Source organism: Lycorma delicatula, chromosome 11 (assembly GCF_047948215.1).
Source record: "Lycorma delicatula isolate Av1 chromosome 11, ASM4794821v1, whole genome shotgun sequence".
NCBI lineage: Eukaryota > Metazoa > Arthropoda > Insecta > Hemiptera > Fulgoridae > Lycorma > Lycorma delicatula.
Window position 1 is genome coordinate 56,338,069 of NC_134465.1, and position 24,045 is coordinate 56,362,113.

The following is a 24,045-nucleotide window of genomic DNA, read 5'->3' on the forward strand; positions in this document are numbered from 1 at the left end:
CAAGATATTTAAAAATTAATTTCTTTTTTCATTTATCTATTTTTATTAGATTATTTTTTATTCTGTATATTAATTTTTGTTTAATAAACCAGTGAATTGATGTCTTAAACATCTCTAGTGATAGTCAAATTTAATAAAACTTATTAAAATTAATTATAAAAAAATTTATTGTCCCTTTGTGTATAATCGTAAAATATTTTATTGTGTAATAACTTACAAAAAAAATTACATTGAAACAGTTTATAAATTTACATCTCTCTTGTGAGTGTGTATGTGTGTATGAGTGTATATGATTATAACACACATACAGCAGTTGTGGTTTTTTTAACGTATATAGATATAGTTGAAAGTTAATTGTTCCTTATTCATAGTAGAGATGTCGCTGCTAAAACTGTTAAAACTAAAATATCACAGTACTACTTGTTATAGTATTAAATTGTGCGGTAAACAGAATAGAGTGTTAACATTTAATTTAAGTGAGATGACGACTTCAATAGCTTTGATATTATTTTTTTTAATTATTACAACGGCTGCTGATGAAGAAAACGAAAATATTTATCCTACATGTGGATATAAGGTAAGATTTTTATTAAATTAAATGAAATAGTTAAAACACGCGCTTATGTATAATATATATACACGCGCGCGCACGCCTGAACATATCTACCCTATAAACATTAAAATTATTACTTAAAAAATTAAAAATCTTTTAAACATTAAGAGCAGTAAACATTAAAAAACTTTAACTTCCTTTAAATACTAAAACGAAATTAATTAAAAAACTTTTCAAACCGTAAACTTCTACCATACCTTTAAAACTCTTTAAAGTTAAAAAGAAAAAACCGTAGACCATTTAATATTATCGATCAAATAATTACTCTACCGTTCTTTTTTATATCTAGATATTATAAGTTCTCTGCATTTAATAAGAAAAAAGGAAAGATTTTAAACTTCTGTAAATATGTAATGTACGTTGACACATATTTTCGGGTAGTTATAAGTTAACGAAAATTTTGCCCGCTATTTTCCTTAAAGTATATTGTATAATCTTTTTTATGTGTTCTAAATGTAATTTAATTATTTTATATATTTATTTATGTAATTAATCGATTAACAAAGGCCAGAAATCTTTATTAACGTGTAGGATCTTTGTGAAAGGATTATTCGTTTTATTTATAACGTCAATAGAACTTCTAAAGATAAATCTTTAACTTATCTTGTTAAAAATAATCCAAACGTTAGGGTCCCATTACTCAAATTGTTAGCGAAGTACGGTTTTGTTAAAAAATAAATATTTCATTCAATTCGTAATATAATTATAATTACATAAATATATCAGGAATTACTATTTCACACTCATCAAAAACGAAACTGCACAAGCATTTTCTCACAGAAGAATAAAGAAAAAACGTGGAGATAGAAAAAAGAGATTTTATTACTTTGTGGCTGCTATCTCAAAACCATATATATTTTGATATACGACCACACATCTTGTGGTGTATAAGCCACCAGTTCGTTTATTTATACATTTAGTTTTAAATTTAGTACTGTACCATGAAATTTTTATTAATTTTTTTTCAGTGTTCTTTAAAATAGATGTAACACAGTCCTATCCTTTCCATTTTAATTTTTCTTGCCTTCCTCTGGGGGAGGGGAGATTTAGGGAGTATATTATACTGTTGGATATTTTTTGGTCTCGTAGCAAAAAATAGTTCGTACTGAGGTAGGGACATTAGCTAAAATCTATTTTTTTTTATGTTTCACTGTTGAAACGTTACCTAAGAGGTACGTTTTCGTACAACTAATTTCAAATACGTAAGAGATACTTGAAATTTAGTTGTAAAAACTATTAAATGGCTGCCATTTTGGTTAAAGTTTTCGTAACCCGATGTTTTTACGTCAATTCTTTTTTAATGTCCTTTAAACCGATGTTTAACAATTCTACTCTTTCTATTTAAAATGTTTGAGATACCCCCCGATGGAGGGATTTGGGGTTGCTTGGGATGAGGTGGTTACATACTTATAGTCATGGAAATTCAGAATTTTTTATATATTTAAAATCTGTTTACACAGTTCTTATTACCGATACCAATCAAAAACCTGTTCGGCTATTTTTTTGTACTCTGTACTCGTTCTGATTTTCCCAATTAACTTCAAATGTAATATTAAATCTTAAACGTAGTATACGTAAACAAAAATTATTTTTTAATCGGTAGCTACCGATTAACAAAGTTTTATATTTCCTTGTAAATGAACTTCATCCCTCGAAAATTTACGTACCATCCAAAGATTTTCATGACAGTAAATGATAATTAACTATGAAAAAAGGTTGTAGATAAAAAAGAATAAATTACGAGAAACAATAGTGCAAATTCATCTCTAATTGAATACTACTAGCAGTCAAACGATTAATAATGGTGCATCTATACGAGTTTTTACATTTTCAGAACGATCTATTTAAAAATTCCAACAATTATCTACAGCTATAGAAACACATATCTGACATAATTTTTCCGGTTCGTAAACAAACATTCATCGAATTCCACAGTTAAATTGAGGAAGTCAAGTCATTCACCAAATTTTTGAGATATATTTATTTTAAGTCTGTCTTTTATACGGTTTGTTTCTAGGCGCCGACATTCAATCAATAACATAAGTAAATTACAGAAACCAAGTCGATTATAGTATTACAAGTTACAAAAGCGAACGTGGAATATATCTTAGACAAAAAGCTGACAACATAGTTGTTTCTAATGCACGGCTTAAACACGTAAATTAATTAAAAATATTTATCATTTTACTTAAATATAATATTTTTCGTTTATTTAATTCAATGCTTCTAACTAAAGCACGCGCGAATAACGTATTTAATTTGCGGGAATGTGACTGTATTAGTGGCGACATAGAACAAATTTCGCTTGTACGGTCGGCAGACTGGTGTAGCCACGAGGCTTAACGTACAAGATACCGTGTCAAACTGGCGATCGAGTTCGAAACCCAGCCAGACCGAGTTACTTTTTTACATTTTAAATATTATTCATTTATTTAATTCAACTGCTCACATGTGATGTCACAACATAGTTTGAACATTTTTTGGGGTGGGGGTACGATTTTCCAATTTTTTGGTTAGTTATATTTTAATTGTTAAAAAATAAGCCTAAGAAAAATATGACCTTAATTAGGCGAAATTTGGAGATACTGAGGGTGAGCTTGCTCTAAAATCTCTCCCCTTTGACCTTTTAAGTTGAAAATTTAACGGCATAAATGCCACATATACAGAAGTAATCTGACCAAGTTTGGTCAGTTCTAGAGATGTAAGGTGATCTTTAGAGGCCAATACCGAACATACATACGTACATACGAATATTAACATCCGGAAAAGTTTCATCCGGTTCTTTTTTTTGGGGTTCCTTAGGTGTCAAATCGTCAAGATCCGGTAAAACTGCATATGCTCAAACTGGGTAGATTACAATACTTTCCCTTCTAGAGCTATAGCGCTATCTAGACGGGAAAGTAAAAAAACGAGTGGCCCATCATTAACGAGTTATGGATAACTATTCGCTTTACATTTCAGGAGATATAGATAAATTCTTGGAAAATTGGATGACGGAATATCGAGGAGGTGTTCTATATCTGAAACATATTCCGGTTTTTTGAGTTCCAATACTGCTATGAAGAGTGGGAAAACCGTTTGAAGCGTTGTGTGGCTTCCTAAGGGAACTATTTCGAAGGTGGTAGAGTCCATGTTTAATTGGATTGTAAATAAAAAGTTTTTCTGAACCAGTCTAATTACTTTATTTACAGATCTCGTATAGTTGAAAAGCTCTCACTGAGGTATTATTACTGCGGTTAAGAAAAAACCTAAATTCCAATTTTTTTGGACATTTTTGGTCCAGTCGATTGCAGTCAAAAGGGGAGGAGCACAACTAGATGTTACAATAGTCCTAAATCCAAAATTTCAATATCCTACGGTAACCATTTTTGAATTATGCGAGATACATACGTACGTACGCTCAGACGTCACGCCGAAACAAGTCAAAATGGATTCAGGGATGGTCAAAATGGATATTTCTGTTAAAATTTGAATACCTACATTTTTCGCGATTACAATTTACTTCGTAGAAGGAAGTAAAAAACACCGTTTTATCACTTGTATTTTTTTAATTAATATTACTAAAAATCTTATTGGTTATTTCTTATACTCGTAGTTTTCAGAAAGTTTTTGTTTAAATATAAAAAAAAACGGGTATCGAAAAAAATATCTTTTTATGTTTGACCCAAATTTATTTAGCCAAGAAACAAATTATGTAGCAAGAATTGTAAGGAATTCAGTTGTTCGAAAATTCAGCTGAAAACAAATTAATATACCTTACCTTCTTCTTGAAAATTTTTTTCTAAAAAAAGACAACAATGATTTTCTAGTAAGAATAGACACCACTACTTTTTATATATGAGAAAGCTAGAAATTACGTATTTAAGTAACTGCATTGAGCGGTGGCGCACCAATTAAATGACCTTCAAAGATATTTGACCTAACGCCAATGGACTTGTGGATTCATCTAAAAACTTTAATATAGGAATAAAACATTTAATACAAGTTAGATATTGATTAGTACTTACAATGTCGCTGAATATGAAATAACCTTGATAAACAATTAGTAAACGAATCATTTAACTAAAATTTTAGGTCGAGCACAACGTTCTGAGTATATTGATGGAAAGTATTTTGAAAATCACGTAACTGTATTTTTTTTTTAAATTGTTTTTCTTGTATCAAAAACATTTTTTGTTCGGTTCAAAATTATAATATCTTCCTCCACGTTTTGGTCGATATTATTTTGGATTGTAATCCAGTTTCATAAATATTTATTTGTTTTCCGTTGCTTTTATTTATTAAATCCTTACCAGATTTGTTAGATAATTATATTTGTTTATTATAAATTATACGTTCTAAATTAACGAATATATATGATAAAACTAAAAAGTTTAATTTTTTTTTATTCTGAGATTTTCAATCATTTTTACTTCCTTGTACGAAGTAAAGGAAATATTGTGATTGCAAAAAATTACGGTTTTCAAATTTCAACGGAAATATTCATTTTGACCATCCCTGAATTCATTTTGACTAGTTTCGGCCTGTAAGTTCGTATGTATCTCACATAACTCAAAAACGATTAGTCGTAGGATGTTGAAATTTTGGATTTAGGACTGTTGTAACATCTAGTTTGCACCTCCCCTTTTTATTGTAATCGACTGATCCAAAAGTGTCCAAAAAAGCCTAAAATCCAAATTTTTTAGATTTTGGATTTTTTCTTAACTGCAGTAATATGCCCTCATTGAGAGCTTTTCAACAATAAGTGGTATTTATTTTCATTTATTGCAGAGTTGTAGCCAAATAAAATTTTAATTAATGAAATATTTGGATCTTACAAGGGGAAGATACATCGGTTCGAATCAGACTTCATATCCTTTTCCTTTTTTTAAAACTTTTTTCTGTTTTAATTTAAATATATTGATTTATTAATAATTATTAACCTCTGATTGTAAAAAAAGTTTTACAATAAATAATAATTCAATAATAAAAATAAAAAAAAAAAATATGAAAAAATATCAAAAGTTAAAGAAATAAAATTTTACGCACTTTTCATTAAAAAAAAAAAAAATGTATATGTAATTTAATAGGGGTACAAGGAAGACATGTGGTGGTCACATCAGATTTTTTTTAGTAAAATACTGAATAAAATAATTTTTAAAATCCATTTTTTTTTTTCAATTTAGAAAACCACAAATTTTGCCCCGTAATTTTGTATTCTAATGATTTCAATATAGCCTGATTTTATCATTATACAGAAATAGGGACGAATGTTTTTACTGGTAATAATCAGAAAACAAAACATTCTGGACCTATATTTATTCTTAATTTTTAAAATTTTCAACAAAACACACACACACACACACACACACACACACACACACACACACACACACACATATATATATATATATATAGACAGACAGAGAGAGAGAGAGTGTTTAATTCCAACCTTAGAAGATCTATTTTTCGTTCTGAGACTACTACTTCGCGAGTACTGTATGCCACTTTCATAAATGATTAATTTTCTTTTGGCATTAAAGGTTTTGATGAATACAAAACGTACTAAAAAATTGTATTATTCCATAATAAATTTTAATTATCCATTACAGTACAAGTAACTAAATTTAAAATAATCAAATAAAAAAAAAGAAGACAAAAATTTTTTCAGATTAAAAAACCTATAACCATTTAAATGCATTAAACAGTCAATTAAATTTAAGTAGTTTGTTTTAATTTAAGTAGTTAAATTAATGAAAACTGACGTAATTTATATTTACAACAAAAATTCGTTAAAATTGCCATAACATAACGGCTTATAGAAAGAAATTATTTTTTTTCAATCACTTTATGCTTATTGTATTATTTACATGGGTAAAATAGAAAAAAAGTGAACATAGGATGAATAATGATAAAGAATTACAGTCAACAGATTAGTGAATACAACTGAATTAACAGTAGCTCCTGCGGAAATAAGAATAGGCTGTCACAAAACTCCTTCCTTCGATCAGTTAAGTTTAACCGCAGAATATAGTTACTATTTCAAGTTAATCAATAATCACAATTTTTTCATTTTTTTTTTTTTTTAATTTACATAACGAAATTAAATTACATAATACTAATTTTTCCAATAAAAAAAGCTACTCTTCAAAATGTTCTGTACTTAAAACAGCTTCTTCTAAAAATACTTTTAGAAAATCTGATGTGACCACCAAATGACTTCCTTGTACGCCTATTAAATTACATATACACATTTTTTTTTTTAAATGAAAAGTACAAAAAATTTTATTTCATTAATAACTTCTGATATTTTTTCATACTTTTTTTTATTGTTATTATTGAATTATTATTTATCGTAAAACTTTTTTTTTACAATCAGAAGTTAATAATTATTAATAAATCAACATATTTAAATAAATAAAAAGTTAAAAAAAGGATATGAAATCTGATTCGAAGCGATGTGCCTTCCCCTTTTAAGATATAAATATTTCATTAATTAAAGTTTCATTTGGTTGTAACTCTACAATCAATGAAAATGATATATCATTGAGAAGCTCTCAATGAGAGTTGTTTACTGAAGTTAAAAAAGTATCCAAAATCCAATTTTTTTGTTTTATTTTGAGCTTTTTTGTACACTTTTGGTCCTGTAGTTTGAAATAAAAAAGAGAGGTGCACAACTAGATGTTACAACAGTCCTAAATTCAAAATTTCAACATCCTACGGCTAATCGTTTTTGAGTTATGCGAGATACATATACATACGTACAGACGTCACGCCGAAACTAATCAAAATGGATACAGGGATGGTCAAAATAGATATTTCCGTTGAAATTTGAAAACCGAAATTTTTCGCGATCACAATACTTCCTTTAGTTCGTACAAGGAAGTAATAAGTAGGTAATCCGCGCAAAGTTACAAATTACTAAACGGAGCAGGACTCAAGTACATCGGTGGGACTGCATTAACCAATCATACCAACAAAAAATATCGCAATGCCTGGATATTTTATTTCTTGCTATTATTCTTTTTTAATTAAGTGAAGGCTATGTGAATATTTTGACAGTATTTATATTGTTTACATGGACGGATGATAGGATATCATCAACATTCTTAATTTTCTTAAAAAAAGAAAAAAAACATCAGCGATAATCAGAGGTAATAATCCTAGATTGATGTCGGAAGCTCATACACATCATCCTCAGAAAGTGAATGTTTGGGCAGGAATCATCGGTCATTGAATCGTAGAGCCTTTTATTTTAGATGAAAATCTTACAGGAGATGTTTACTGTAACTTGTTAGCCGATAAGATTTTACCAAATATCAGGGAAAATGTGGGACAAAAATTAAATAACGTATGGTTTCAGCATGATGGGGCACCACCACTTCATTATTATCTAAGGGAAAGACAAATTTTAAATGAACAATTTCAAAATCGCTGGATAGGTCGTAGAGGAGACGTAGAATGATCTGCCAGGTTCCCTCAGACCTGGTTTCCTCCGGATTACTTTTTTTGGGGTACCTGAAATATAATATTTACAAAACAAAACCTGCAGACATTGACGAATTGAAAAGAAGAATAATTGACGAATCTGATCGTGTACTACCAGACTACAAGTTATAAACGGATGTTACTTGAGGTTAGCATACTGCCAAGCTGTTTGAACATTTATTGTAGTACAGTACGCTTTCAAAATTTATTTCATTTGTGATTTCATTTATGATCGAAAACATTATTTATTTAAAATTTTAAAATAAATATTGCAATATTTATGTTATATAATATCAGTTGATGTAGTCATTTAATTTGTGGAATTTGTTGTATTATTAAATATTATAAGTTATTGTTTATTATTATGAATATTATAGCACTGTTTAAAGTTGGTTATTGCATGTTGTTATAGTCGCTTGCTATGTTGTGACGTCACAGGTGAACGGTAGAATTAAATAAATTAATAATATTTCAAGAATAAAAAAAAAAATTTAAAGTGGCCGCTAGTACCGCCATGACCCGCGCGAATGAAATACCGTAGGAGCGCACGCTTCTTCAGTTAAAATCATTAAATTAAATAAACGAAGAAATATTAAATTTAAATAAAATGATAAATATTTTTAATTAAGTTGTGTGTGTAAGCCGTGCATCAGAAACAACCCACACTTGTAAGATGGCTTTAGCCGCGTGACAGTTAAGTCATACAACTGTGTTGTCAGCTTTTTTTTAATTAGTTTACATTTAAAAAACATTTTCCAGGGATAGTGTGTCAAACTACTCATTATGAATAACGTATAGGTCTTTATCATTATGATTCTACGTTTAAATGCGCGATACACAGTACTTTTCCAATCTTGGATACCTTTTTCAATTCCTATTTAATTTAAACCTAAAGACATTACTTTAGGAATAACTCTATCCCAAATTTTATAGTATCTTTCTGTTCGGAAAATAGGTAATATAGATAGATAATCATGTGTTTATAGTTGCGTCAGGGCCTTTTTATACATATATTTACAGATTAATTAAAATTAATAATAATTTCAACAACAAAAATTGTATGAATGTTATTTAGAATTGTATTTAATTGTTATTTAGAATTTAGTTATTTATTAAGAATTTAGTTAGAATTTATTAAGAATTTAGTTATTTAGAATTGTTATTTAAAATTGTATGAATGCATTTAGAGTTTTCTAAATGCCGTCACTTATTTGAAGAAAAAGATTAAAAAAAGAAAAAGTATGATGTAATGGAAGAGGTAATAACTGACGAAAACAGGGGCCTGAAGAAGAAAAATTAGAGAAGCAAAATAATTGAAGAAGAATATACAAAAAGAAAGAAGACAAGAACAAAAAATTAAAAAAAGATAGGAAAAAAGGAAACACTGAGGAAGCATAAAGAATGAGAAAGAGAAGAATAATCAGAGAGAAAAAATAAAAGGATGAAAAAGGAAGGGAATGATAAAAAGAAAAATAAGAAGAGATAAAAAGCGAAAGAGTTGACGTAAACGAAAAGGGATGGTAAAAGTATAATAATTATAAGACGGCTATGAAGAACCCTAATAAAAAAAAGGAATGAAAAGATAAAGAGAAAAAATTATGTGGGAGGGATGAGGATTATTTAAAGAAATAAAAATAAAACTAAATAATTCAAAACATTTCAAAACGAACAAATAAATCATTCCAACATAAATTATAATTACCATGTCCGAACGTTTTATTTATCTATTTTTAAAGCGTATTTTTTGCATTTAGCTTATTTAAATACCAGAAACCACGCAAAATTAAAGAAAACAACTTTCAAAAAATTCCAATAAATAAATAAATATAACAAAAGAGAAAACTGGAAAATATATCAACTTAAAAACATAATTTATTTTATTCTATTTGTTTACTTTTACCTACTGCTGTTATTTGTATATCATTAATTATTTTAAATTTTACTTCCTTTCAACTGGCTATATAAATCCCTGATTACAGTTACTCTTGGGAAATATCAGACCAACCAATTTTTAAGTAATGTTAATTTAATACGAAAACTATGTTCTTCATAACAGAAACGAGGTCGTTAAAACAAAATCATTTTACATCACAAAGAATAAGCTAAGTTCTTACTTAAAAGTTCAATAATTTTAATTTTAATTTTAAAATTAATTTTAATTTTTTTTTATTTTAACGTTACAGTAACTTTATAACGAAGATAAAAAAAAAAATAAAGTTCGGAGATTAGAAAATACCTGTGGATTAGTATATCCATTAGTAATTACAATACGGCAAACATTTTATAATGTTATCCAAATCCTCGATCTAGTATAATTTTAATGATATTTTTAAATTTTATTTATTTTATGCCTTTTTTTTTTTAAATAATTCAAATCGTTTATAAAAACTGTTCATCTTCAATATTAATTTTTTAATTATATTTTTCTTATTGTTTATTGACATTTTTTTATGATGCTATTGTGCTGTTTTTTATTTTTATACTTTATTATCAATAACTTGTATTTATTATGCCATTATTAATGATATTAAAACTAATGAGATAAATGTTTACAAATATAAATTAACTGATCAACTGATTAATTAGTAATGAATTAATTGAAAAGTAACAACTAATTTACAGTTCATAAAAAATAAATTTTAAGAAAGAAAAAATTAACTATTTCACAAGTTAATAAATTTTTCTTTTACCACACACTTAAATCGAAATTTCAAAAAGATTTTCATTTTTTTTTTTGTATTTATTTATTAGCATGAATAAATATAAATTATTCTTTTGAAATAAACATGTTAACGTTACAAAATTGAAGATGTAATCTTTTTTTAATGGTAATTGGCATAACTTACATCTCAAAAAAAAAAAAAAATTTAGTTGATTAATTCAGTAATACTAAAGATACTGTACATTTATTTTCATTTTCATTTATTTACTCTCTTTGATGACGAACTTATATAACAATTATTACTTTAAATCACTTTTATAAGCCTTTATTGAAAAGAGACTATTCTCATAAAATGTTACGAGTTATTTGTTTTTTAGTGTAGCAATTAGAAACCTCAATTAATGAGATGCATACGGTTAGATTAAAATACCTTTATTTGTAATAGATTCTCTATTAAATAAAGAATGATTTTAAATTGCTGGGCAATCTCTTGAGAGATGATTTTATTGGCAAAAATAAGAAATAAAGGTTATATAAACCATAGGTTAGAAAACGGTTCGTTAGCGAGTTTCGGCTCGCGAAACATTTAGCCTTGTTTTCTGTTCCCTTTATGAAATCAAACCTTACTAAAATTCTTGGGGTACAAATCGAGGGGTAAATTTAGTGTTTTCTTATGGCTTTTGATCTAAGAAATTGAATAAAAGTAATCTCAAGTCTCTATCTCACTTAGGTTAAAGAAAAACGAGGTAAAATACGAAAACATTTTGTCGGAAAATACACTTTTTTAGCTTTGAAATAAAATAACTTTGTTAATATAGCAATTAATAAATAAAAATTTCTAGTTAACTTTGTAATATAATTCTCAGAAAATTGATGTAAATAATTTCTATTAAAATTAAATATAAATTTGGGAAGTTCGACTTTAATTAGAAACAAAACACACAAACAGGATCGGAATAGTGATACAATTTTAAACAGAATAATTTACATACAAATGTTAAAAAATTTAAAATAAATTTGAAAGAAATTCTTCTAAAACATTTAAAAAATGTTTATTATTTCATCGGTTGGGAATAACAGCTGAACAAAAATTAAGTTTAATGTTTAGCATTTGAATATACATTTCTGCGGTGTTTGTGATGCTACTGTTCGGTCAGTCATTCACAACGGGTGATACTACAAATTTGTTTTCATTTGGAGAGTGATGTACATATAGTTATTTTAAGATAAAGTAAATAAAATTGGATTGGCTGCTGTGCGTCAATACCGGGAAAAATAACCAGATTCAAGAGTACCGGAACGTAGGTTTTTTTTTTGATAGGTGTACTTTAAATATTCTTAGGATTTATTTATTTATTTTTGTTCGGGTAGCTTAATTAAAAGCTTAACATTGAAATTGTTACTATGAATTATTTCTCTGGATATTTTGGGGTTTTGGTGAGGCAAGTTCGAGAAACAGTTATGCTTAAACGACGATTCAATGTTGGTTGTGAACGTCTTGTGAGAAATGCCAATACTGAAGAAGCAATATTGAATGCAAGAATCTCCCGTTTCAATCACCAGAAGGTTGTTATATCGCTTTCATTTTTCGCAATCAAGTGTGTAGCGAACGTTACGGGAGCAACAATTATACCCATTCCATACAAAACGTGTACAAGAGTTATTATCAACTGATTTAGATAAACGGATGAAATTCTGTTGGTTAATTAGAAAATGTGAAAATTATCCCGATTTCCTAAACAATTTCTAATTACTGATGAATTTTATTTTACCAGAAATGGCATAGTAAACTATCGAAACACTCACACTGGGGCAGAAGAAAATCCCATTAGACTTTATACTTTTTTCTGTTTAGCCTCCGGTGGTCCCGGAGGCTAAACAGAACTATTACTTCAGAAGATGATATGTAAATGAAGTGTAATCTTGTACAGTCTCGGGTTGACCATTCCTGAGATGTATGGTTAATTAAAACCCAACCACCAAAGAGACTGCTACAAGTCATTTCCAACGGACTTTCTCGTTTAATGTGTATAGTCTTCTTCGTTGTAATCTCACAGGCCCTTTTTTCTTACCGTCAAAGTTCAATGGTGAACGTACTTGCATTTTTTGCAAACAAATCTGTTGGGACTCTTGGAAGATATTCCACTTGCAGATATAGTGCAGATGTAGATTTTCAATGATGGCACACCTGCTCACTGCTGTCGTGATGTGACGAATCGTTTAAATAACACATTTAGTAAGCAGTGGATTGGTCAAAACGGACTGGCAAAGTCCGTTTTGACCACAGGTCAAAAGGCTACTGATTTATTATCAATAGCCTTTTGAAAAAAAAAATTGTGTTTAATCCCACTGTAGTTAGCAAGGGAACTTCCTTCCTCGCTACCTCAGATCCCAACATCCCCACAGATCCCGATAGGACTATCGGGCCCAAACTTCGGGTCTGGGCGTTTATAGGGGTCCTTCCCTACCTAACAACCCTCCCCAAAGCCTTTCTGACCTGGTTTTGGTATTTTGGCCGAAAATTGGGGTTTGACCCTTCCCCAACATCCTATTTTTAGGCATCCCGTCAAAAATGTTTTTTTTAACTCCCCCCCACGATCTAGTTGTGCGTGGTGTTAACGAGGTTGACTCGAGATACTCTTCTTAGACGTAATACCCAGAGATGTCTGGAGCATCTCAGGATATGGAAACTGGAAACTTCGGCAGGAGCAGAAAAACAGCAAGATCGCCGCGAGTTACCCCATTTACCAGCCTGGTAGACGTATTAAAGGTGGAGACGGAGGTAGCTGAATCCGATGAAAGGGCGAGGAAGAGGCGCCACGAGAACAGTACCGATTCTGATGGAAAGCCCACAGAAATCGAGTCCCTGCTGGAGAAGGTGGATCTCTGTAAAGCACATCCCAACACTAAGCATATTACCAAGGATACTGGGGACTATGTTACAAGGACCACTCTTATATTAACTTGTTCTTGGACTATGTATGTGGGATTCATGGTACAAAATTTTCAGTCAAATTTTAAAGCACTTCCGCTTTGAAATTTTGCATATAGGTTTATTGATGACAACTCATTTTAGCAACATTTTCAAGTTGCTAAGATTAGTTAATTAGTGAAAAAAAATGCCCCTTGAACTTATGCAACCTCATTTACATATATATTTTCTTAGTGAAAGAATTATCCATGTTTGTGATATTGTTGTTTCAACTGATTAAATTGAACGAAAGTATTTTTTCTACGGCCGAAGCAAAAATTCAAATTTCATATAACTATTATATTCAATGTTTATATCTGATGATTCATGAGCTGGTAAATAAGTCATTACTCCTCTTCGATGAGGAGAAATGCGTATTCTCCTCACGTAGATTACAAACTATGATCAAAATCACCTTAAAATTGCAACAAAAAAAAAAAACATCAAAAAGGTTAAAAATAAATCAAGAAAGTAATTTTGCTGCCGACAGAACTTGAACACGTGACCACACGCATGGTGAAAAAAAATTACCCGCAACGTTTCTTAAATTGTGACTGGAATTTGGAAATCAGTAATTTCCTTTGGTGTATGACGTTACTGACTGGTTCAGTGTATGAATGCTGAGAAATTTTAATATGTGAGACTAGAAACCTAAGATTTGAGCAGTTTGAAATGTATATGATTATATACAGTAATATTTTAAGATATATGAATTTTTAATGCTGCCTATACTTTTGTCTGCGGTTTTGAAAATTGGAGGCATGAAAACTTCAAAAGATCATTTAAACATGTGTGCTGGTGCAGCTGTAAAGTATAAACTTATGAACACTAAAAAGTAGAAAATAAAAAATATGTAAAAAAGTTTGTTAAAAACCATTCTTAAATTAAACACACTAAAAGTTAAAAAATAATTTTACGACCGTATCTCAGAATGGATTTGACAACAAGCTTTGATGCTGATATGTAAGATTATGTGAAAGTGATAGCTTCAAATTAAAAATTTGATGTTTTTGCCAATTTTTTCATATGTGTGATAAATAGCTTAAAGAGTGGGAGATCATGCCAAAGTACAAATCTTTGCTCCCCACTCTTTATGCCATTCATCACACATATAAAAAATTGGCAAAAACATCAAATTTTTAATTTGAGCCTATGATTTTCACATAATGTTACATATAAACATCAAAGCTTGTTGTCAAATCCATTCTGAGATACCGTCCTAAAATAATTTTTTACCTTTTAGTGGGTTTAATTTAAGAGTGGTTTTAAAAATTTTTTTCTCCACTCTTTATAAAAAAAAAAAAAAAAATATGGTAAAGTATTGCACGAATTTCCTGACTATTAATGCTAAAAATTAAAAGAGTTAGAGCCAAAAAACAAAAAAAAAGAACAGAATATATATTTGTTAGAGGTGGGAAATAAATTTTAAGAAAAATCTATTTAAAAATGTTCATATAAATGTTACGTTTAACAAATCTGCTTGTAAAGTTTTTTCTAAATCTAACACTCCCTTCAATACCCTAAATAAGAAAAGGAAAATTTTTAAAAACTTTTCTATATTTTAGATCCAGAGTCGATAATGTAAAAAAATTGTACACTTTTCTTGATAATTCTAAATATGAAGTATAAACTTTCAGAAATATCTAAACTGAAGGGAGATAGAGCAAAAGAAGAAAGAAAACATATTGATTTTTTAATATTTTTTTTTATTATTTACATACGCATTGGAAGTAACAAATTTGCTTTAAGTTTTCTCTAAAATTCCTCTTAAGAAAATCAAAATAATTTTTTTTCACAATATTCCCCACTCCCTAAATGAATTTTGAAAAAAAAGTAATAGGATCAATGCACCACATACAGAAATTTTGAAGAAAATTTGCATGGTCAATCCTGAGATATAAGGCCAAAAGCAGTGCAACACCCAAACATACATATTTATTTCTTATATACATGTGATTCAATCAATCCTGAGGTAAAGCCAAAAGAAGGGCAATATACAAATGTACATACCTATGTAAATACTCATAAATAAGTTTTTTTGATCTAGATCAACTAGTCAGGTCCTAAAATATAAAGATTTGCAAAAAACCTAATAACCTGTTTTAGATATGATCACGATACTTTCCTGTTTATTATAACTATTCTAGTAATTCACTGAGATTTAAGTAAAACTTAAATCTAAACGTTCAGGGATTTAAATTTTTTGATAATTTACAGTAGAAATACATATAAAGACTAATGTTTATAAGTAAAACCTCTCTTTTGGATCTATGGGAGAGGTATGAATAAATTTAAAAAAACATGGTTTGTAATTATTTAATAATGTTATGCCAATCTCAGTGGGAGAACGGTAGTGTTTCTGGATTCAAATAGAGGTTCCAGATTCCAGTTATTGCATTTATGTGCACTATAAAATTCATTATCAGCCATCAGTTTTATTATGTATAAGCCTGTTATTGTTACATTAATAAATAAATAATAATAATAAAAATATTCTGTGTAATAAAAACAACGAAATTTATTTATAAAAATAAGCTGTACCCCTATGGAAACTACACAGAATCCTATTTCCTACCTGGTACATTGTATGTTTAAACTATACCTAAATTTAAACCTGTCAAAGTCTCTCCATAGATCACATCACTCAGGATTTCAGCTACCACCTTGTTTTTTCCTCTGAATTAATAAATATATAAAAAAATCATCTACAAAGCTCATAAAAAATAGAAATGAAATTATTTCAATAATGATATATTATTATTATTATCATAACATTGAATTTGATAAAAACATGTTACCATAGAGCATAAATTAAATAATAAAGTCATTAAAAACGAAGTTTAAAAATTGTGAACACCTTTTTGTCACCAAACAAAAATCTGTCCTTGGTTTATGATTAAAACACATTATTTCAGCAGATACTATAATAGTATATGAATAATGAATACGTTATTATTAGTCTATTGTTTTATTTAAATATACAATAAGTTTTTTAATGTTAACAAATAAGTTACAAATGCTACATCTATTTTCATTATGTTTTTGTTGGCTACGTGCAGGAACGGCAGACTATTCGATGATGTAATACTTGATAATGAATAATAAAACTAATGTACGCAAATATAATATAATAACTAATGAAAATACACAGGCAGGAATGTATATTATATAAAAATTAAAAAAAAAAACATGTGTGTGTGTATATATATATATATATATTAACTTAAATGTAATTTATTTCCCTCCGGATTGGGTAGAATTAAATATAATACGACATATTTTACTTAAAAATATATTATCTTTATTAATTTCTTGGGTTAACCAATTAACTACACGAACTTATAGATTAAATTCACTAAGTTTTACTTAGAATTCTCTAAGCTTCCTCAGATAACAGTAAGTATGCAAGAGAATTTTGTATTATGTGTGTATGAATGTATATTGTCCGCTCAGGAAGCTTAGTGAAACACAGTGTATTTATTTTATAAGTTTGTGTAGTTGATTGGTTAACCCAAGAAATTAATAAAGATAATATTTTTAACTAAAATATGTCTGTTATTATATATATATATATATATATATATATATATATATATATATATATATGTGTGTGTATTGAGAGAGAAAGGGAGAGTGAGAGAGAAATTTGAAATTTATATCAATAAATAAAAGAGTAAAATTGTGACACTCTCATCCACTTCATACATCTATATTAACACTCATTAGCATCAAACCAAATGGAACAGAAAAAATTCTTTTCATGTTACAAATACTTCTGCCAATAAGAAAGGATATAATTACACTTCAGTTTTTCTTTTTAAAAAAAGTATATTACAATCTAAAAGAGCTTCTCATCGATTTAATTTAAATTAAAAACTCTGTTACAGAAACAATGTTATTTTGTAAATTATGCTTCTTTTTTTTTAAATAGTAATAATTGATGAGTTTTTCATACTTATTTTAATATGTACTTAAATTAAAAATCAAGTATTATTCAGTTATTAACAATTTTACAAATTTTTACTTTAATCTGTACCAATTTTACTTACTATTTTCAGATTTTTTTGTAATATATTTATTATTTTAAATATTAATATAATAAAACACTTCTCTTTTTTATTAATTTTTACTTTGTAATATGTTGCCTTGATCAAGGATTTATTATAGTTTCCTTGATTCTTCCAAAGAAATACTGGAGCAGTTCTTTATTGCTATCTGAACAATAATACACCAAACGTTCCTGATGCAATCTGTATATAATTATATGAGATCTAAATAAAATCTAGTATCTTCAGAGATTTACTTAAATTTCACAATAATATAACTTGTTTTTTATTTCCTTGTTCAAAGTAAAGGAAGTATTGTGATTGCGAAATATCTTGGTTTCCAGATTTCGGAAATGGAAATATCTATTTTGATTATCCCTGAATTCATTTTGACTAATTTTGGCGTGATGTCTGTATGTACGAATGTATCTCGCATAACTCAAAAACAAATAGCCATATGATATTGAAATTTTTGATTTAGGACTTTTGTAACATCTAGTTGTGCACCTCCTCTTTTGATTGCAATCAACTGGACCAAAAGTGTCCAAAAAAGCCCAAAATCCAAAAAAATCTGAATTTTGGACTTTTTCTTAACTGCAGTAATAAGACCTCATTGAGAGCTTTTCAATGATATATCATAAGTGGTATTTTCGTTGGTTCCAGAGTTATAGCTAAATAAAACTTTAATATTAAAATATTTGGATCTTACAAGGAGGAAGGCACTTGGTTCCAATCAGATTTCAACTTTTATTTTAATTTATATATATTGATTTATTAATAATTATTATACTCTCATTGTAAAACAAAATTATGATGAATAATATAATTCAATAACAAAAAAAAAAAATGTGAAAAAATATCAGAAGTTTTTAATGAAATAAAATTTTATGTACTTTCCATTTTAAGAAAATGTGTAATGTGATTTAATAGATATATAAGGAAGTCATGTGTTGTCCACATGAGATTTTTTCTTTTTTTAATTAATGGGTTAAGTTTTGGAAATCACATTATTAGATTAATGCTCAAATTGTCTTAGTTTTTTTTCTAAAAAAAGGAAGTACCATAAATAAAAAATAGAATCTTAAATATTTTTTTTTTTTTTTTGTCTTCAGTCATTTGACTGGTTTGATGCAGCTCTCCAAGATCCCCTATCTAGTGCTAGTCGTTTCATTTCAGTATACCCTCTGCATCCTACATCCCCAACAATTTGTTTTACATACTCCAAACGTGGCCTGCCTACACAATTTTTCCCTTCTACCTGTCCTTCCAATATTAAAGCGACTATTCCAGGATGCCTTAGTATGTGGCCTATAAGTCTGTCTCTTCTTTTAACTATATTTTTCCAAATGCTTCTTTCTTCATCTATTTGCCGCAATACCTCTTCATTTGTCACTTTATCCACCCATCTGATTTTTAACATTCTCCTATAGCACCACATTTCAAAAGCTTCTATTCTTTTCTTCTCAGATATTCCGATTGTCCAAGTTTCACTTCCATATAAAGCGACACTCCAAACATACACTTTCAAAAATCTTTTCCTGACATTTAAATTAATTTTTGATGTAAACAAATTATATTTCTTACTGAAGGCTCGTTTAGCTTGTGCTATTCGGCATTTTATATCGCTCCTGCTTCGTCCATCTTTAGTAATTTTACTTCCCAAATAACAAAATTCTTCTACCTCCATAATCTTTTCTCCTCCTATTTTCACATTCAGTGGTCCATCTTTGTTATTTCTACAAAGATGGAGGTACTTAAATATAGTGATTAAGTATTAACAAACAAGCATGCATCCAAAAAACAAATCATGCTTCTGTATAACTGCATCAGAACCATTCAGCATAGTGAAAGGTCTGTACTAAAAAACTATTTTGTTTTACACAAGATTAAGTTAAATCTTAAGCTATGATATTTTTTTTGTTTCATCTCAATTCTAACTGAATGATTTATATTCCAGTTTGATGTTAATAATTCCAGTAATTAGTCTGGTTGTTTGCTTTACCAATCCTGTTCCTGTTTTACAGGTTACATGTAGGTATAAAAGATTGATTACCAAAAGAAATCTAACATTGTACTCTCTGTCTTTGTCATATCCACCAAATAATTGTAAAAAAACCTAATTACTTTAATTAAATTCTTTAGTAAAGTCAACACAACATGTTCTATGTCTAAGAATTGAAGTTATGAAGGTACCATACATATCTTTAAAAAAAGCAAAAAATAAAAAAAAAGTTAAAATTCAGCAATTTGAGAGTCGACAGATCGATCTAAAACACTATGATGATAAATAAATAGAAATTAAAAACATTCAACTTTTTTATTTCATGATTTACAAGCAGACAAATTAAAATTTTGGAAATTAACAGGACATAAAATTCTGAGCGTTTGTTTATAAAATATGTGGATCTATAAAGAAGACAGACCCAGGTTGTAAATTTTGTTCAATTTTAATAAAACTGTAAGGTATCTTTTCCTTTTCAACTCAAACAGAATTTAATTTTTGAGTATGTCTCTTTATAGATATAGGTTCTAGGAGATTAAATTTGTGAACATTTCTAAAATGTAAAGACAGGATTGGGACTTAGAATATTACATGTATAAAAATCACTTAAGGCTGCGATGCCAAGCTAACATTTATCCCTTTACTTAAAAAATCACTCAAATGCTTTCAGAATCAGATTTGTAAATCACAATTTTCTTTTCAGATCTTCTTCTTTAAAAATTGTAATAATATTCAACAAATTAATCTGGACAATTCTAAGTTTTATTGAACTATTAGTTTTAAGATATTATTAAAGTGTGTTTTTCAAACTCAACAGATATATAACATTTAATTAGATATCTGATCATATATCAGACAAAATGTGCTATTCTCATTATGTTAGTAAAACAAAAGTTCATTAAAAATAAAATTAAGTTATAGAATATTTGAATAAGTTAAAAAACTTTGTAATTGCACAGTCTACTAAAAAAAAAGGTAATATTTATATCTGCACCATGCTGGATGTCTTGTAGATAAATAATTGTTGTGAGACAATCAAATTGATTTCATGTGTAACAAGTCAAATCAAGCTTTGAATCATCTAAAATAAGTCTTATAATTACTGAATATTTTTTATGGCAACATATATTTAAGTCAAAAAATAATATTATGACTGGTGTGACATATGATGATATGTCACGCCAGTTTGTTCTGAAGCAAAGTTCCCGTATTGTTATTGAGGGTTAGCATGCTGAATTTTCTTAAAAATGCTAAGTGGTGCTGCCTGAACCTGTTACACACAAACAGTGTGGTGACCTGCTTTCTGCAATAATCACATTCAGTGAAGGGTTTCAATGCTCACACATGAAGGTATGCTTTGAAGCTACCATGATCGGCAAGGAATTGGATCAACTCATATCCCAGTTCCTGTGGTTATGGAAGACCCATATCTGGAGGTCCAGTAACAGTCTACGGGTTCATCTACCTTGATTGATTGGTTCCATTTCTTCTGCCAACTGTGAAGGAGTGTTGCCACCATCTCATTACTTATAATCTTTTTGCTGTCTTTGCATTTTAAGATCTTTCAATCAATTCAAAAATTAAATGACTTTTTTAACAAAATCTACATTGCTTATGTCAATCAGTTTAAATAAAAATTATTAAAATAAAAACCTAGCCAGCCTCCTTGGCGTGAGTGGTAGCACCTTGGCCTACCATCCAGAGGTCCTGGGTCCGAATCCCAATCAGGCATGGCATTTTCACACACACTACAAAAATTGCCATTCATGTCATTATCTGAAACAATACCTAATGTGGTCCCGAAGATTAAAAAAAAAAATAATAATAATCTAATGTTATGTAACTTAATTTAGCGTGTATAAATAATATGTGTTTAAATTATTTTCCATTTATATCTTCTAACTTCTTTCTAATAATTATATTTATGATCTTTACATACTTCCTTTCCTATTATTTCATATACATATTACAGTTACCAAAAAATCTCAACATCACTCATGCAGATATATACTTTTTATATGTTTATTTACTCTTTATATATTTTATAATTAACTATGTATTTCTTATATGACTCTGTTCAGTGTTCTACCACATTTTCTCTTAATCCAACCAAGCACATATTACAGCAATTCCTTTATTTATCTATGGAATTGTACATCTTTCCATTCCTGAAATAAGATATATAACGTACAACTATATAATGATTTGATTAAAATATGTAATTACATTTTCTTAGTTTAATTTTAAAAAAAAATGAAATACAAAAGTCAGTTACTGCAATTAGTGACGGCTCTGCCTACAAAAAACTAGTAATTAGAGGAAAGTTAAGTTAATATTAAAGTATGCAAGTAAAGAATTATGAAGATAAATTATTCTACTTTTTGACTAAAATTTTGAAATACGAGACCAGTGGTTACCACATCTCCCAACTCCTTTGACCGATTATCACTAAGTGGTAGCTACGGTATTAAGAAGTCACTGGACAAAATTTCATAAAACTTGATTAATCGAATCTTAAGAAAAGTGACAAATAAAGCAAAAAAATTATGCTTATTATTCCATGACCAAATGAAGCTCAAATACAAATCCCCCACATACATCACCAAATTGATGTACTAATAAAATGTAATCAACTAATAAGTACAAGTATGTGACTTTGAATCCAGATGAAACAAAAAAGAAAAAAAGTTTGTTGTCCTCAATTCTTTATTGGTTATTTGAAGAGTCCAAACATCATTAGAAAGTATTTTAGGCGATGTAAAGAACATTAATTATGTGAAGAAATTACTTAACTTTTGAGTAAAATTTTGAAACCTGCAATTCCTAAGGTCCATATCCCTTGACAAATTGTGACCAAAATTAAATGGCATTAATGCTCAATATACAGAAATCATTTTCAAAAATTCCATCCAATTTGGAAATATCAAGCCTCATATAAATACACTTACATATGAGTACTTGTAATTTTTAACAAAGAACCTTCTGGAATTTTTCATTGATAAAAGTGTATTTTTTCGTTAAGAGGAGTCATGAAACATCATGATCTGCAAAAACTCTGACATATAAATTTCACCCAATTAGCCTAATTCTTTTATATAATTTACTGGACAGCTTTAACATATAACTGTGTAGTCAGAAATGTAAAAAAGTTTACTTTATTTTGGCACAAATACTAATTTTTTATAACTGTTTGAAGACAAACTCTTAATGACTCAACACTAGACTTTTTTTGTCAAAAAAAGTGTAGTCTAGTAATAATATTCCATTCTTTACTTAAAATAGAATTAATAACAAAACAAATTACAAAAAAGTAGGTCGAATATAAATAACAAAAATACATTTATGTAATGCAGTAAAGAATAAATTAAGTATTTCTTAAAAATATACTAATCTTTTTTCAAGTAGTAAATAAATATACTTATTTACATATACATTTGAACTAATGTATACACATAATTGTTTTTTGAAAGTTATTAAAAATAAAATCATTTAAAAAAAAAGTTTACTTAAAAACAATTTGACCAATCAAAGGAGAGGAAATAAAGAATAACAGCTTATTGAAATATGGTATATAGGTTATATGTGCGTGTTTAAAGTTACAAACTGAGTGTTATAAATTTTGTTCTTTAACATACAATTCTTTTGAATTCAAAATATAAAAACATTGAAATATGTTACTCTATATTCATATAGATACAAGTGACACATTATGAATAATTATCTTAAATGAATATTCATACTCACATCCTGAGATATTGTTAAACATTTGTTTCATTCTATTAGTTTATCAAATGACATTGACTGTGTAACTTAGTAAACTGAATTTAATATGTAATATTAAATATAAGCTGAAATATCTAGTATCTAACACAGATATCAGATTTTGTTTAAAACTCAGAGAAAACTCCTAATAAAAAAAAAAAACAAATGTTATTAAAAATTGTTTGAATTTATTATTTTTTCTTTTAAATTCTTACTTGCTGAAATATTTTAGTAAACACAACTGAGCATGTGCACTAAAAAATTCTGTTCCTACAGAATGTGGAAAAAAATTTCTGTTTGTAATTTCAAACAAAATGATCTCCAGTTAATTTTTTTTTTTAAATAAAAAAAAAGTTTTTTCACAAAGACGGTTCAATCATTCTTTCCATTTATTAATTAAAATGAAATAGCAACTTACAAACAAAAATTATTTAACACATGATTTTTGTCTGTTGAAGTTTGTTTTATGCAAATCCATTTTAAGGAATTAGATTTAAAAAAAAAAAAAAATTATAAAATGGA

The 24,045-nt window shown here is 28.1% G+C and overlaps 1 protein-coding gene across 1 annotated transcript in view; it reads left to right on the forward strand.

The window, feature by feature from the left end:
• Positions 1 to 377: 377 nt before the first annotated feature.
• Positions 378 to 24,045, forward strand: part of LOC142332323 (lysosomal alpha-mannosidase-like) — an 89,575-nt gene continuing 65,907 nt past the window's right edge. The window contains exon 1 of the mRNA XM_075378696.1: positions 378 to 577. Within this exon, the coding sequence (XP_075234811.1) occupies positions 482 to 577 (96 nt within the window). The 5' untranslated portion in view covers positions 378 to 481. The remainder of the gene's footprint in view (positions 578 to 24,045) is intronic.